The sequence below is a fragment of the Schistosoma haematobium genome, chromosome 2, assembly GCF_000699445.3.
Source record: "Schistosoma haematobium chromosome 2, whole genome shotgun sequence".
NCBI classification, from domain to species: Eukaryota; Metazoa; Platyhelminthes; class Trematoda; order Strigeidida; family Schistosomatidae; genus Schistosoma; species Schistosoma haematobium.
In genome coordinates, this window is record NC_067197.1 from 36,003,762 (window position 1) to 36,018,560 (window position 14,799).

Consider the following 14,799-nt stretch of genomic DNA (forward strand, 5'->3'; position numbering starts at 1 on the left):
CTTTGTTGCAAGCTTTTGGAAAGTATTTGAGTTTACAGGCCCTGAACAGGGAACGGGTTTAGTTAAGCAAATTTTCGCTGAAAAATAGCCTAAAGATTCCAAAGATCAGAGTAGTTGTGATTTTTAAGTTTTTAATAGTGGACTACTATCCGCTGTAGTAAAGGTATAGCTGCCTGTATGCAGTAATTTGTTTGGATAATTGTCAAAAGAGGATGTCAGCTCAAATAGGGGTTTTAGGTATTTCATACGTATAAAAAATGTTCCGGATCAACCTGATGAAAGGAAAGTGCCAGCAATCTGATTTATAAATTTACAGGTACAACTCTTTGTTTTAATAAGTCATTTTGACTTACTAACGCTGACCAACTAGGCGGGTTCTGTGCGTTTTGGAGGTGTGCGCACGTTTGAATTTGTGGTAGTTATGTAGTTGCTTAACACAGTCACTGAATATTTGATTCTTGCTTCCAGTTGTACAAAATCTGCCTAAAGGGGCCTGTTACCACGAGCTTTTTCCTTCGATATTTTAAAAACTAATTGTTCACGGCATTCTACAAGCTTTGTAATGTCTAAAGTTGCTTTTTATATCATAGATTTATATTGTTCGTATAGAATACTCATCGCCATTAAGATGGCTTTTAATAAATGCAAGGCATCGATAGTCATAATTTGTGAATGAAGTATGAAAATCAATTGACATTTAGTTCTTTCTGAGTTTTTCATGTTGTTTAGTTTTTGCATTGTATAACCTCCCGATTATACATGTGCGACATTTTACGTAAAAAGATGCGTAGCGGGAAAGTGGAAATATTCATATTTTTTTCGGTGCACTTTTCAACTGTCCCATGTTTCGTATGTGTAACATCGACAATCGATGTGCGAATGATCTGTTAGGTATCTCACGAAAGTCAAAGTAGATTCTTTTATTGATAAGACCTTTGGAAGATTGATCTGTGCTGTAGTTTGATGCATATAGACAATCTTCAAACTACTTGTTGACTTCTATCCTTCGGCCCTGTCAAGTTTGCTGGACGGATATTCATTCATTCAAGTTTTTGACTCTAATTGATCAAAATACATGTGCGCCGCTAAATCATATTTGCAATAACATGGATTACCATTCTTTTTTGGTCCTCACTATATAGTTAATAACTCGTTATGAAACTAGAAGCGGCATGATTGCATGTCGTATTTTTCGTAGTCGTCCTCGGTTAAATTCTACCAAGTAGGTAGTCGTTTATCTATAGAATTTGGCTGCCTCAATATGATTTCTGTGTGTCTGCATAACCTTCGAACTAGAAACAACTATTAGGTGCTGTCAAGAGCAAGAAGCTACTGGTTTCCGCAGAATAGCCTATATAAAAAATAATCTTCCGCCACAAGATTGGTCATAAGGTTTATTATTTATTTATTTGAACACATACATATTGGTACAAGAATGCGCCAAATATATATGCGCCACACAAAACACTGAGAATTTAGAGAGAAGGAAAAAGAAAAAAAGTAGGGGGGAGGGTTAAAAAAAGAACAATAAGGAAGAGATTGGTGTAAGGTAGTGCAATAATAGTGGTAATAATGGGGGAACAGAAAGGTACAGTCAGAAGAAACCCTTCAGTTAAGAAAGATACAACCATTTTTTTAATGAAGAAAGCAAAAGAAGGTTACAGCAGGATCGCCACTGGCTTCTATACTGAGCCATATCTGATAACGTCTCTAGCCACTGTGTTGCGCTATCTCTCGGACCCCAGCCAGTGAGTCGTGAAGGACCAACACAAGCCATGATCAACGATAAACGATCTACGGTCATAAAGTGGATATGTCTAGCTATCATCTGTCCCTTTTAGTTCAAATCTTTTAGCTAATTGTAGTGAAATACAAAAGTACTTAGTTTTACGTACTCCTGTCCTTAGAAATTCACTGTTGATCGCATGGACAGGAGAATTTGAGTAGGGGTATGTCTGAATAATCTTCATTTCGTGAAGTTTCCATCGTAATGTTGGTAAATTTGTGAAATATCACCAAGTATGTTTCAGATTTCACGTGTTAGTTGTCTTGAAAATGGATCTGAGATGGATTTGAAAGTCCGCTTGCATCATGAAAGATTCTGGAGGTATGCTTATGATTGGTCCTGTCATTGATGAGATCTTTTATTAGTTTTCTTAAAATTAGATTGCTGTTTGTGAGAGGTCGTCTGGAAGTTTTGCTTTGTTTATTCGTTTGTATGATGCACAAAATCTGTTTGTACTAACTTGGTGTCGAACCTGAAGTACATGAAGTGGGATTCAGTCAACTGTATTATCAGATTTCCACTCATTTTTTTAAATCATTGTTATAAGAACTTGGAAATCTTGCGGTTGATCTGTGACCAATCTGTGGAACTAATCTAAATAGTATGAGAAAGTAAAGATCACTCACGAAAACTAAATTCTCAACACAAAATCCCTAGTATGCGGATATCAAGTGACCAAAAAAACTGGCTGTTTTTATATAGCGGAATATCACATTTATCTAGAGAATGTCGTACGTATAAGTTTGACTAAACACCACTTGAAACAATTGTATGGCATGGATTTTCTATGTTATAAGAGTCTGATCGACGCCGACTTTTATCTAAATTTCCTGTTTGATTTTTCCTTTCCGTTAATTGTACAATTTTTTCCCACATTCTTCCTGTGCCTTGAAATTATTTGGTAATTTGAAACAATAAATTGCGTTGCTTAATATGTCTCCTTACAGATCAAATAACTAATTTTATGAGTCTAACATTCCTAAAAGTTGGTTAATCCAATACTTGTTGATTGAACACTTGTTCATATTATTCGAGTCTCTTAAGTTATAGATGTTACACGTTTATGCTAAGCTAGAAATAGTTGAACATGTGGTTTTTTTTCCAGAAAATTCATTAATCAGTTTGGTTCATATTCGATCTAAATGTAATGCTGAATTTTAGGAACCAAGTTCAAGACAAAATTTGGGTGTGTATTAGCACTTTACATTTCGTAATCATATCTTACTTTTTGATGTTTCTGTTGTAAATAATATTACTGTGATTTAGGCGTTTGTGAAGTCGCAAGTTCGAACTCTGCTCCACCTACTTCAATTTGGGCAGCTGGGTGGTATCACTAGCTCTCTTACTTGAGGTGTCTTGTACTCGAGGAGGCAAATCTGTATGGAGTAGAGTCTGTGATAGTGATAATAAATTAAATCGTGATTGTGAATAATACAATGGTAATAGATTGTTTCAGTGTCTGTATTTTTTTAGTGTAAAGTATTGCTGTCCCACTATTGACCAATTAATATGCACTAAACTGCTGCATTTCGGTTGCTTTCGTTTCAGCCACTCTTATGTGTTCGAGATGATGAATGCTCTAAAAATCATGTATCATTGACAGGTTTCGATGCAGATTGTTATTTAATATATCAAGTTTACATTCTTTAAATATTCACTGTTCGTCACCATCAAGCTTATAACTTTTACAATCAATTGAATAATTTGCCGTTTAATATTATGGTTTTTTGGCTGACCACACCATGAAATCTTGTTAAGGAAACAATTCCTGTTGAAGTTCGTCCTTGGAAGGCAAATATCACTGATCCCGTATGTGTAGCTTTTTTTGTATGCTTTTGGTTTATTTCCTTTCATGACTAATTGCTGTTTTAAAATTGAATAGTTTACTTAAGACGACTTGATGCGTATAATGAATTCGCTATTCTAACCACTATAGCTGGGTACGAAGGAAGTTTTATATTTACATCAATTTTTGCATATTCATCAGTAACGTAATCAGCTCTACTAAACGCTGTTATTGAACATATGTATTTTTCTGTTATAATCAAATAATATATAAGTTGGTTGTACTAATCACCAGAAATTTGTGTTCCATGTTTTCTTACGGCAGGAGACGGTCATGGTTATTGAGCGGCTAATGAAGAAAATGGTCGTTAATCCTGTACCTAAAAAAGCTTTTAAACCTACCACAGCATTATCTATACCCAGACATCCTATGCTCACATTTGGTGTATCACTTGAAGATGTTATAGAACGCGACAAGACTGAAATTCCGATCGTTATTTCTGATATATTTAACTTCTTATTAGATAAAGGCGGTTTACAATCTGAAGGCATCTTTCGTGTAAATGGTAATTCACGAACAGTTGAGATATTGCGTGCCATTGTCGATGTAAACGGAAGTTATTGGCATTTAGGGGAATTTTCAAGTATAGCTGGAGATTTGGATCGTTCAGTTGACGTTTTCTCGGTTGCTAGTCTTCTTAAGTTGTATCTAAGGGAATTGCCAGAAGGATTAATTCCAGAAAATATCACTGCATTATTTTTGAAAGTAAGTAAATATTATGTGCAGTAACCATGTTTCTTTTTGTATACTAATTATATAAAAATGTGAGCTTTCTTGTTTTACTTATAACTTGGAATATTCTAACCTTATAATTCAATGTTACTTTAAGTCAGGAAGCTGCGATTATTCATAGCCTAAAAAATTGGTGTGTTGTACAAGGAATCCTTTATCTTAACTTGTACTTATGACTGCCGAAAATGTATGCATTATGTCTTAAGTAGAAACTTCATAAAGCAATTTTAATTAGTTTGTAACTTTGTCATAATCTGGAGTAAACGTACAACTGCTGGTCTATGTACTTATCGCAGGTGCATGTTTTCGTCGTAAAAGAAATGTACTGGAGTGGTTAAGTTTAAGTTAATTTTAATTATCCTCTCAAAATGATGGTTATTGTACTCTGATCCACGTTTCACAGATATTAAGTGTAAGATAATATAATTGCAGTTTTTGTCCAGGATAAACGAATTATTCGGTCAGTTAGTTAAGTCGGATCGAATTGGTTGGAATATGCATTATATTTCTATGGAGCTTCAGCTTATTAGTTTTATTTTACAAATTTGACTCAATCTATTACTGGTGGAGACTTGTCTTTTTCCACCGATATTTCGACAATTATACTAGCAGTTGTGAAATAGATGTAGCCTGCAGTCCAATGTACGCAGGTGAATTTTATTTTTTTTCTCTAGGTCTTGAGTTTTGAAGTTACCTCATACATTTTATTGCGCGAACTCATTCTTCTCAAATCATAATGTCTATCACTAATTTTTTCTACTACCAGTAGTACCATTACTACTTTACTCTGAAATATTTTTAATTTCATCTTTCTTTGCTGTGGTGTGGTAATTTGAACCGATATGCGTACGTGCCATGTTGTGCATTGAGTATGATTTCGTGATAAATCTGTTCGCCACTACTGAATTTGATTATGAGCTGATTTATTGTTTCAGTGAACAGTTTGGTTTTTTCTCCAAAAATAATATTGCTTACAGAGTTTTCTTTCGCTTTCATCGTCTTTATACATAATTGGTTTCATGTGTTGTCTAACAACGTTAATTATACACATACCAAACATCAGTTTAACGATATAATTATTTGTTTTTCTCCATCGATGTTCTGGTTTCGTAGCAATTTTAGATTTTTATTGTTTGTTTTGTTTGTTTATAATGCATTACATTTTTTATAAACCGAAAAGAGATTATTATTTAATTTATGCATTATTATCATTGAACTCGTTTACTTGGGTACAGATTAGTGCACTTTGCTTTGAACTACGTTGTAGGTGTAAGCTGGCGATACTAACCACTTCTCTAAACCAAACTGGAGAGGGATTCGAATCCGCTGCTTGATTCGTAACAGTGGAATGTTTTAGCCACTGAACCACGACTTCATCCACTGTGTCGTAGCTCAAGTTAATTTTGTTCCCTTAGAGTGAATAATGAAATACCTGATGTATTCAATTACATACATCACACTACGTAATGGTATAGAAAAGAAAAGGAGTCAACTGAAAGTTAAAAGAATCAAGATATGTGTTTCTAAAATTTCCAAATATTTTTGCTTTAGCGTTAATAATAATAATAATGATAATAATAATTTAACTGACTAATTAATTACTGACGAATGTATTCATCTTTGAATCACCTTTTGTATTTTTTAAGGTTGGTAAAATACTAATACCTGGTTAACTAAATCAAAGTAGTGTCAAACCAATAGATGTTTAAACCATTCTTTGAACACATTTGATTACGCAATAGTATGATACTGATGACATTAACCGTAAAAATGACTCTGTGAAAAGGCTAATTTTGATTTTGTTCATTATTATTCTTATTAATCTATTCTAATTTGCCTCGCTTTTAATCCACACGGTAGGGTTATTATAATTACTAATATTATCGAAATGCTCTCACATGGCCACGCGTATATAGCCTCTGTCAGGGAAGTCCTACTCACTGCCTTCTCGTGGCGGGGGTGTTGTTTACGAAAATGAGAGGACGAAAAGCGAATGTCCAGCGCTTTAACCGGATTCCAAACCAATGGTGCACATGGGCTCCAGTATCCTGCGGGAACAAATAGCGTATGAACCAATTGTTGGTCACCGGCTTCCATGGGACTGCATCTCCTTACGATGCATCACTGCCTTGTGGATCAGACCTTCAGGTCGAAGGCTCGGGGTCTGGCCCCCTAAGAAAACCACCTGCTTCGGTTTGGGCACCCGGTCAGTATCACAACCCTCACACATATCGGATGAGATTTGTGTGGCGCATATGTATTTGGTGCCTCTTTGTACCAATATCTGTGTTGAAATAAATAATACATATACTTATACACCGACTACCTCTACGATGATAGCTGGTATAGTATTAGGTTGGAAAAAAACTAAGGAGGGTCAAGCTAATACATGGTATCAGTTCGTGAAGGCTGAACCGTATAGGTGGGTGCAGACTATTTGGTTGTCATGTCAAAATGTTTTCTTTCAACAAAGCAATGTTGTTTACATACTCTAAAATCGGTTATTTTAGTTTTTCTATTAACGTCACTCAATTTTACAAGTAATTGAATGTTTAAATGCATTATAAATCATCAACTGCAAATGGCATATCAGCTAATGTAACTGTTGCATAACTAAATAAATAATATATTTGTAATACCCCAATGAGTAGAATATTAGATTTTCTGACGTTTCGTGACTTACACTAAGTCACGAAACGTCAGAAAATCTAATTTTTGTACTCATTAGGATATTCCAAATACATTATTTATTTATAATAATCTACCCAATGCTCAATTTATTCGAAGTTATCAAATCAAACCTTGGTAATGTTACATAACTGTTCAATATCTCTCTGAAATGTATCAGTATAACTAATTTAGCACATGATCATGTTTTTTTGTCTATACATGTTTCATCTACTACAATCTATTGTTATATAGATTTCGCCTGAGAAAAATGTCATAATTTTAGTTATGTGCTAAGTCTTTGTGTCAGTTTGTGTTCTCTAGTTTAAAGTGTGATAGCCTAACGGTTAGGTATATATAATTTCGAATTGTTGATTTATGGCTCCGAATTCGGATCTAATAAGTTTAATTTAAAGTCTGACAGTCTGGTTAGATCTCACATACAAGTGTAGCTCAAAGGTACTTGTACGTGAGTACGGAATAGGATATTAATACATATTACCTTGCTGTTGTAATCTATTTGTTTGACAGACGTTTTAAAGCGAAGAATTTAGTTACAGACTGTAAAATATTTTTATCTATCGCTGTGGAGTAGGTGTATACACTTTTTGTCTTCCCCTATACCGTGAGATTAAAATTACCTTATGCCTACCTTTCTATCAACTAATTCTTTTTTCCTGTATTGTATCCTTTTATGCAATCTTTCTTTTATGTATTACTACCATTGAAGTGACTACTTCTGTACGTTTTTTGTGCTAATGAGGTGCGGCAACTTGGACCGATGCATATATGTGCCTGGTTCTACGTTGTAGCTGAATGACTGAGTGATTACTTCACTCTATTTTAAATTTTAGAGTACTTATTAGCAATTGTGTACAAAACTTTATTGAGAAAAACACTAATTATATAAAGTCTTGTCTAAAGAATCTAGCAACACCTAGACAGAATTACCATTGTGATCAGTAATCGTAGATTGTTAATTTCCTCATTTTTTTTATACATATCAACGTACAGTAGAATCAGGTTATGTGAAATTTTTCTTTGAAGTGGAGGTCTTCTTTCCAAAATTGACTATCAATTCCTAAATGAATAATAAAAATATAACAAATTATGCATTTTGGCTGTTTTTCAAGACTCCCTGAATTCTCATGTTCACTTTATTGAGTGATAGTACTCTTTCAAATATTGGTTTCAAAAAAATACACAAAGTAAAATTAGCAGTATGTATCAGAAATCTAGATTCAATTCTTCTTGTATAAAAAGTGTTAGTCAACAAGAACAGTTTGTTAAAATTTATTAATAAAGGTGAATTTTTATTATCAAACTGTGATAACTTTGCGAACTTGAGAGACAACAACCATGACCAATAATTTTAGAAAATAGTGCAAAAAAGCTCACTAAAGAAAATTCAAAAATATCACAAAAGTACGGTTTTCTGTATTCAACCGGCTTACATGATAAGCTACTGCTGAGTTACTCTAGTTTGTTTTTACCTAAGTTATATACAACATGGTGGAACAGTAAGTATTGAACAGAATAATAATCTTCATATAAACTTGTCAAATACAAAACACATCGTCCTTGACTTCAAGCTGTTATTTTCGTTTGAGGGTTTGTGATAGTATTTGATGCCCGGTGCATGTATGTGCCTCGTCTTACGTTGTAACTGACTGAACTGGATGACTTGGATTGCGAACCTTCAATATGTTAACTAACTACAGGCTAAGGGGTTTAATCTGTATACCAAAACTCCTGAGGAACATTGTAAAATTTCGGCGTTATGTAAATGAAAAAATGTCAGTGTTCTCAGTACACGTTTATAGTTAAGTAAGTGCTAGCTTACAGCTTATATCGCAAGTGTAAACACTGAAATGAATCAGTTGGTTATTTTCACCGATATATGTTTTTATTAATCGTAAATTTTAAAACTACTGACTAAAAATCGCTCCTTACTATTTACTAGAATCTATGTGAGAATCGTCAGGTATGTAGTGATTGAATTAACTTATACGCTTTAGTAATAAATCAATTAAATTAAAGGTGTTTTCTATTCTTTCTCATTTGTATTGATCAATCAACGATACCTATTATTGTCATATATTTTGTTTCTTTTTTATCCACCTATACGCGTATTCGTGTTATTTCAGGCCAAATAAGTACAATTTTAATTGTCTACTGTTATGTAGAAATATTACACATATTTATATTGTCTTATGTTTTAGGATTCTGTTACTTAACTGAACATATGCACAAAACTATGTGTACACTGAACTACCAGTGTAAACTTTAACTTTGTGAAATATGACAAAATGTTTGAAGAAATGAAATGAATTCATTATCTAAAAAAAAGCATTTATGGGTCTTGACTAATAAGTTAGCATATTTCTTTCAGGAATATTTTCTTCATATTGTTCTATTCTCATAGATAACTTTGTAGGCTTCAACCCTAAGCTAGTTTCACGCCTATGTAGTAAGTGTGATTTATAGTATTAGTAATAGTAGTAGAATATTGCTAACGAACAAGAGTTTATAAAATAGTTTGCGTTTAATGCGAAACTTTATTTACACCCAATGAGACTTTAATTGATATTTAGATAATAACTAGGTCGCAAATTCGTTTGAAAAGCTACCACTATCCGTCTGTCATTGGTTCATTAATTGCGTTGTTACTTTTACTATTGACTGCAAATTGTTTATTGCTACTTTAAATAAATCAAACCTACTTTTTTCTCGAGTAATTTATTGCCTTTCACAAACAAAATTAATAAAAACCTGATTGACAATCTGGAATAATATAAAGTTTTTTTTTAAATTTAAGTTGTTTTTTGAAGAATTGTTTATTTTAAAGACAGTTATCATACCGTAAATCAACGCCACTAAGGAAATCATTGGAATCAATATTTATCAGTGTACACCCAAGATTTCACACGGTCTGAAGCCTAGAATCTATAGGTCTGAAATCATGTATAATATCATTCATTCACTTTACTGCTAGTATAATGTACAGATTTAACTGATTACATTTACATTTATCATTAATTGGTAACCTTGGGATTGTTTGAGAAACGTCTAAAAAGTGTGCCTAGTTTATAGCTTGTTCTTGATTGACTTGCTGTAGCATCATCTCAACTATTTATGAAAAGTTTTAATCATGTTGTACTTTTGATTTATTCAATAAATTATTAGATCTTGTGAAATAAAAGTGATAGCTATCATGGTATTAAGGTGACTTAACCCAAAGCAAATCATAGTCTCATATCTCCAGGTCAGATACTGAGACATCTTATTTTGATGGTTTTCTTTTGTCTTCCAGACAATTGTGTCTCTTAGACAATCATATAGGGATAAAATGAATATGATAGTATGTTTTTTTTTCGAGTCTATCGAACAAAATGGTGTAATTATACCTAGTATTCAATACTTCTGTGTTTCATAAAGAATGAGGAGAAGCTGAGCTTACTCTGTCCTTTTTTTCACTTGCTCTGGGAAGGGAATTCGGTTGATTTACATTTAGCCAATTATTCATGTATATTTATCCCTTCTTGGTGCTATATCGAAAATAACCACAACTGAGTTTCTTATATATCTAACCATTTATTAGTACACACGAATGTACATATTTTGTTCATTTGATTTAGTGTTAGACTTTTTTGTTTTACTATTTTCGTGATTGTTTCTTTTTTGGAATCGTATAATTGTTTCACTGTTTTAAGTAAATAACCACACAACACGGCAGTTACTGGATAATTAGTTCACTTCTATAAACAGTGTAAACTCGCTATTTATTTAGCTAAATAACTATAACACGTAGAATACTTCTTTGACGAAAAAAAACACAACTGAGATTAAAATACTAAACACTCATGTTTACATATTTATTAATATAAAACAGTTTTCAAACTCGTTTGATCAATTAAATAATCATGGTAAGCAATATGACCGAAAGTAAGTATCATTGATCTAAATTTTCTAAGTGATTTTTCGTGATGCAAAACACGATTCCTGGACTGGTTTGCTTTTTATCTATCTTTGAATGAAAACCCGTTTGTTTCATTCATTTTTGGCGATTTGTTTCGCTGCTTTCTTTTATCTTCTTTTCGTCAGTTATTGATTATTATGTGCTGAAATTTTGCATGAATTCAAATTATTTTATTTATTTATTTGAACACATAAATATTAGTACAAAGGGACACCAAATACATATGCACCACACAAGTCACTTGATTTTTGTGTGGGCTGTGATACCGTCCGGGTGCCCAAACCGAAGCTGGTGGTTTTCTAAAGAGGCCACACACATACACCCTTCGACCTAATGGTTTGATCCACAAGGCAGTGGAGCAACGTCAGGAGATTCACTCCCATAGTAGCCAGTGACCAACGATTGGTTCACACACCATTTGTTCCTTCAGGATACTGGAGCCCATATGCAGTATTGATTCGGAATCAAGGTTTTACAACTCCCCTATGTGGATCCTTCGTGTCCACTAACTCGGTTGAAGTGCCGGACATTCGCTTTCGTCTTCTCGATTTCGTAAATAACAGTAATGCAACGAGAAGGCAGTGAGTAGGACTTCCCTGGGAGTGGTTGTATACGTGTGGCCATGAGAGGTCATTTCGAGAGGGAGAGCGGACTCTCACCACCCCCGACCGTACCAGGATATTTTAGGGGCATTGAATATTGCATATCTAGGAAAATGTTATGTAATTTGGACTAGTTGAATTTATTTAGTCGGTCCGTTATAAATCACACAGAACCTTGTACAAGTTGCCTCATTTCACTTTATCTTTCATCTTTTAGCACTTTTCAGTATTCCCCTATAGGATCCAGGTTAATTTATCGGAGTAATTGAGTTCTGCATATACACATTTTTCCATCCATCTGAAGGCCATTTGAACTGATCCCTAAAGTGTTCTGCCCATCGATCCAATCTCCTGGATTGAGAGTGAATAATATGTCCATCTTTTCCCGAGATAGTTTCGCTAACAGTCGGTTTCCTAATACCGGTTTCTTTAACGAGTTTGAACAGTTGTCTGCTATTACCTATTGTCACTGCCTTTTCCATCTCTCTTGCTTTCGCCAACCACCACTGTTCTCGATCATTGCGTAGACTTCTTGTCAGCTTGCGCTTACGCTGACTGCGCTCTTCATTATGTTCAGAGTCAGGCGGAATGAGTTTTCGAGTATCTATCAGTGCGATAGATGCTGCTGAGATCCAGTGTTGCTCCCTAACCTTACGGTTTACCGTACTAGCAGATATCACTGCTGTTTCCACAGCTTTTCGGATATCATTCCATGCTGCGTTGGAGTGGACACCTTTCAAATGTGCGAATAGTTAACTAACCCAAAACGTAGCTCTACAACTGCTTGTTGCTTGACAGTGTTTTGCTGCATTCATACTTTCCCTATAGTGTTTTAGTAATGTTTTGATGGTAATTGTTTTGAATATTTTCAGATTAGTTGTAATGTTTTAAGTAACAACTTAGTATTTTATGGGTAACATGAGCAATATATTCTATGTAGTATATATCGTGTGTTGTTTATAAATAACCAAGTAAAACGTGTCTTTCCTGTTTAAGCTTTTTATAGCTATACAAACATTTGTTTATTTGTCTATAATTATGAAAATTCGATACTACACAATTGTTCAGTGTATACTTAATTTTACTTTGTTGATTCTTTAGATTATTAAGGCTTCCGATAATATTTATTGAAGGTTATAAATAATACTGATCAACTTTCAGAACTATTTTTAGAGTAATAAATATTTCTAATTTCTGGATTTTCTCACTAATTATGTCACCAACCCTTATTAACCCAAGTTTGTATGAGAAAAAAAAAGAATTCGTCCAAAATTCTACTTCAATTATCATTTTTGAAAGTTGTTTTGCAACGTTTCTTTCCATATCACTCTATGGCTGTGAGATATCCTCTGTGAAAATAGAAGGTATTCGTAAGCTGTAAACATTTTAATATAGGTTTCTTAAGAAAATTGTTCGCTTTTAGTGGAACTAGCGAGTGAGCACTATCGATGTTAGTTATAAGGTGTTAATCAAAAGTGAGACTGAATCTTCGTCGATCTAGATGGATGAGACATAAGCTATTACGCATACACAACCAATTCCCACCTCAACACACTAAGTTGATCGGTGCAAGAATGGGTTGGAAGGAAACTCGAGACAGTCAAACCAGGACATGGCATAAACATCGGTGGTTGAACCGAGCCGTGCTTTCAGGTGCAGAATATACGCCGGGATTCACTCGATTAGAACTGTATGACATAACAAAGAAACTCTCTGAAAAGAATCGTAAACCAGAACGACCACTGAAAAGCAAGAAAGGCAAGGTAATCAACAACATTGGAGAACAACGAAACAGGTGGGTATAACACTTCAAAGAACTCTTGAATCGACCAGCCCCACTGAACCCATCTAATATCGAAGCAGCACCCACGGACCTCCCAATCAATGTCGGCCCACCGACAATTGAATAAATCAGCATGGCCATCAGAAAAATCAAGAGTAGCAAAGCAGCAGGACCAGACAACATTCCAGAAGAGGCACTGAAAGCAGACGTAGCGGTAACTGCAAGGATACTCCACACTCTCTTCAATGAGGTGTCAGGCAAGGTTACTTACTTTCACCCTTTCTCTTTCTCCTGGTGATCGACTGGATCATGAAAACATCAACATCTGAAGGAAAGCACGGGATACAGTGGACATCTAGGATGCAGTAAGACGATCTAGACTTCGCGGATGATCTGGCCCTTCTATCGCAAACGCAAAAACAAATGCAGGAGAAAACGACCAGTGTAGCAGCAGTAGGTCTCCACATACACAAAGGGAAAAGCAAGATTCTCTGATACAACACAGCACGCACCAATCCAGTCACAATTGACGGAGACGATTTGGAAGATGTAAAAACCTTTACATATTTGGGCAGCATCATTGATGAACATGGTGGATCTGATGCAGATGTGAAGGCGCGGATCGGCAAAGCAAGAGCAGTATATCTACGACTGAAGGACATCTGGAACTCAAAACAACTGTCAACCAACACCAAGGTCAGAATTTTCAATACAGATGTCAAGACAGTCCTACTGTATGGGGCGGAAACCTGGAGAACTACGAAAGCCATCATCCAGAAGATACAGGTGTTTGTTAACAGTTGTCTACGCAAAATACTTCGGATCCGTTGGCCGGACACTATTAGCAACAACCTACTGTGGGAGAGAACAAACCAGATCCCAGCGGAGTAAGAAATCAGGAAGAAGCGCTGGAAGTGGATAGGACACGCATCGAGAAAAGCACCGAACTGCGTCACAAGACAAGCCCTCACATGGAATCCTCAAGGCCAAAGGAAAAGAAGAAGAGCAAAGAACAAATTACGCCGGGAAATGGAGATAGACATGAGAAAAATGAACAAGAATTGGATGGAACCAGAAAAGAAGGCTTAGGACAGAGTGGGTTGGAGAATGCTGGTCGGCGGCCTATAACTCCAGGAGTAACAGGCGTAAGTAAGTAAGTTCATTCAATTATCGTAAGCAATAATGGGAGACGATAATTGACATGGCTTAGAATCGGTATTAAGGGAGCAGATGCATTGGCTCTTTATCTACCTCAAAATCTTAAACCTCAGTATTATTTCGCATGTTTTATTCTTCGAATTCATCTCTCCTTTCCTACTCTTACTTTGCGGTCCTTAATCTTTTTCACTATCATCTATCATTTTAACTCTTTGCTAATCGTCTCGCTGTCCCAGTCTGTAGGTT

At 35.0% G+C, this 14,799-nt stretch overlaps 1 protein-coding gene across 1 annotated transcript in view; it reads left to right on the forward strand.

Annotated features, from left to right (window-relative positions):
• Positions 1 to 363: 363 nt before the first annotated feature.
• The window catches only part of FAM13B, a 53,510-nt gene continuing 39,074 nt past the window's right edge, over positions 364 to 14,799 (forward strand). The window contains exons 1-3 of the mRNA XM_051215068.1: positions 364 to 559; positions 610 to 3,595; positions 3,897 to 4,337. Of these exons, the coding sequence (XP_051068252.1) occupies positions 3,906 to 4,337 (432 nt within the window). The 5' untranslated portion in view covers positions 364 to 559; positions 610 to 3,595; positions 3,897 to 3,905. The remainder of the gene's footprint in view (positions 560 to 609; positions 3,596 to 3,896; positions 4,338 to 14,799) is intronic.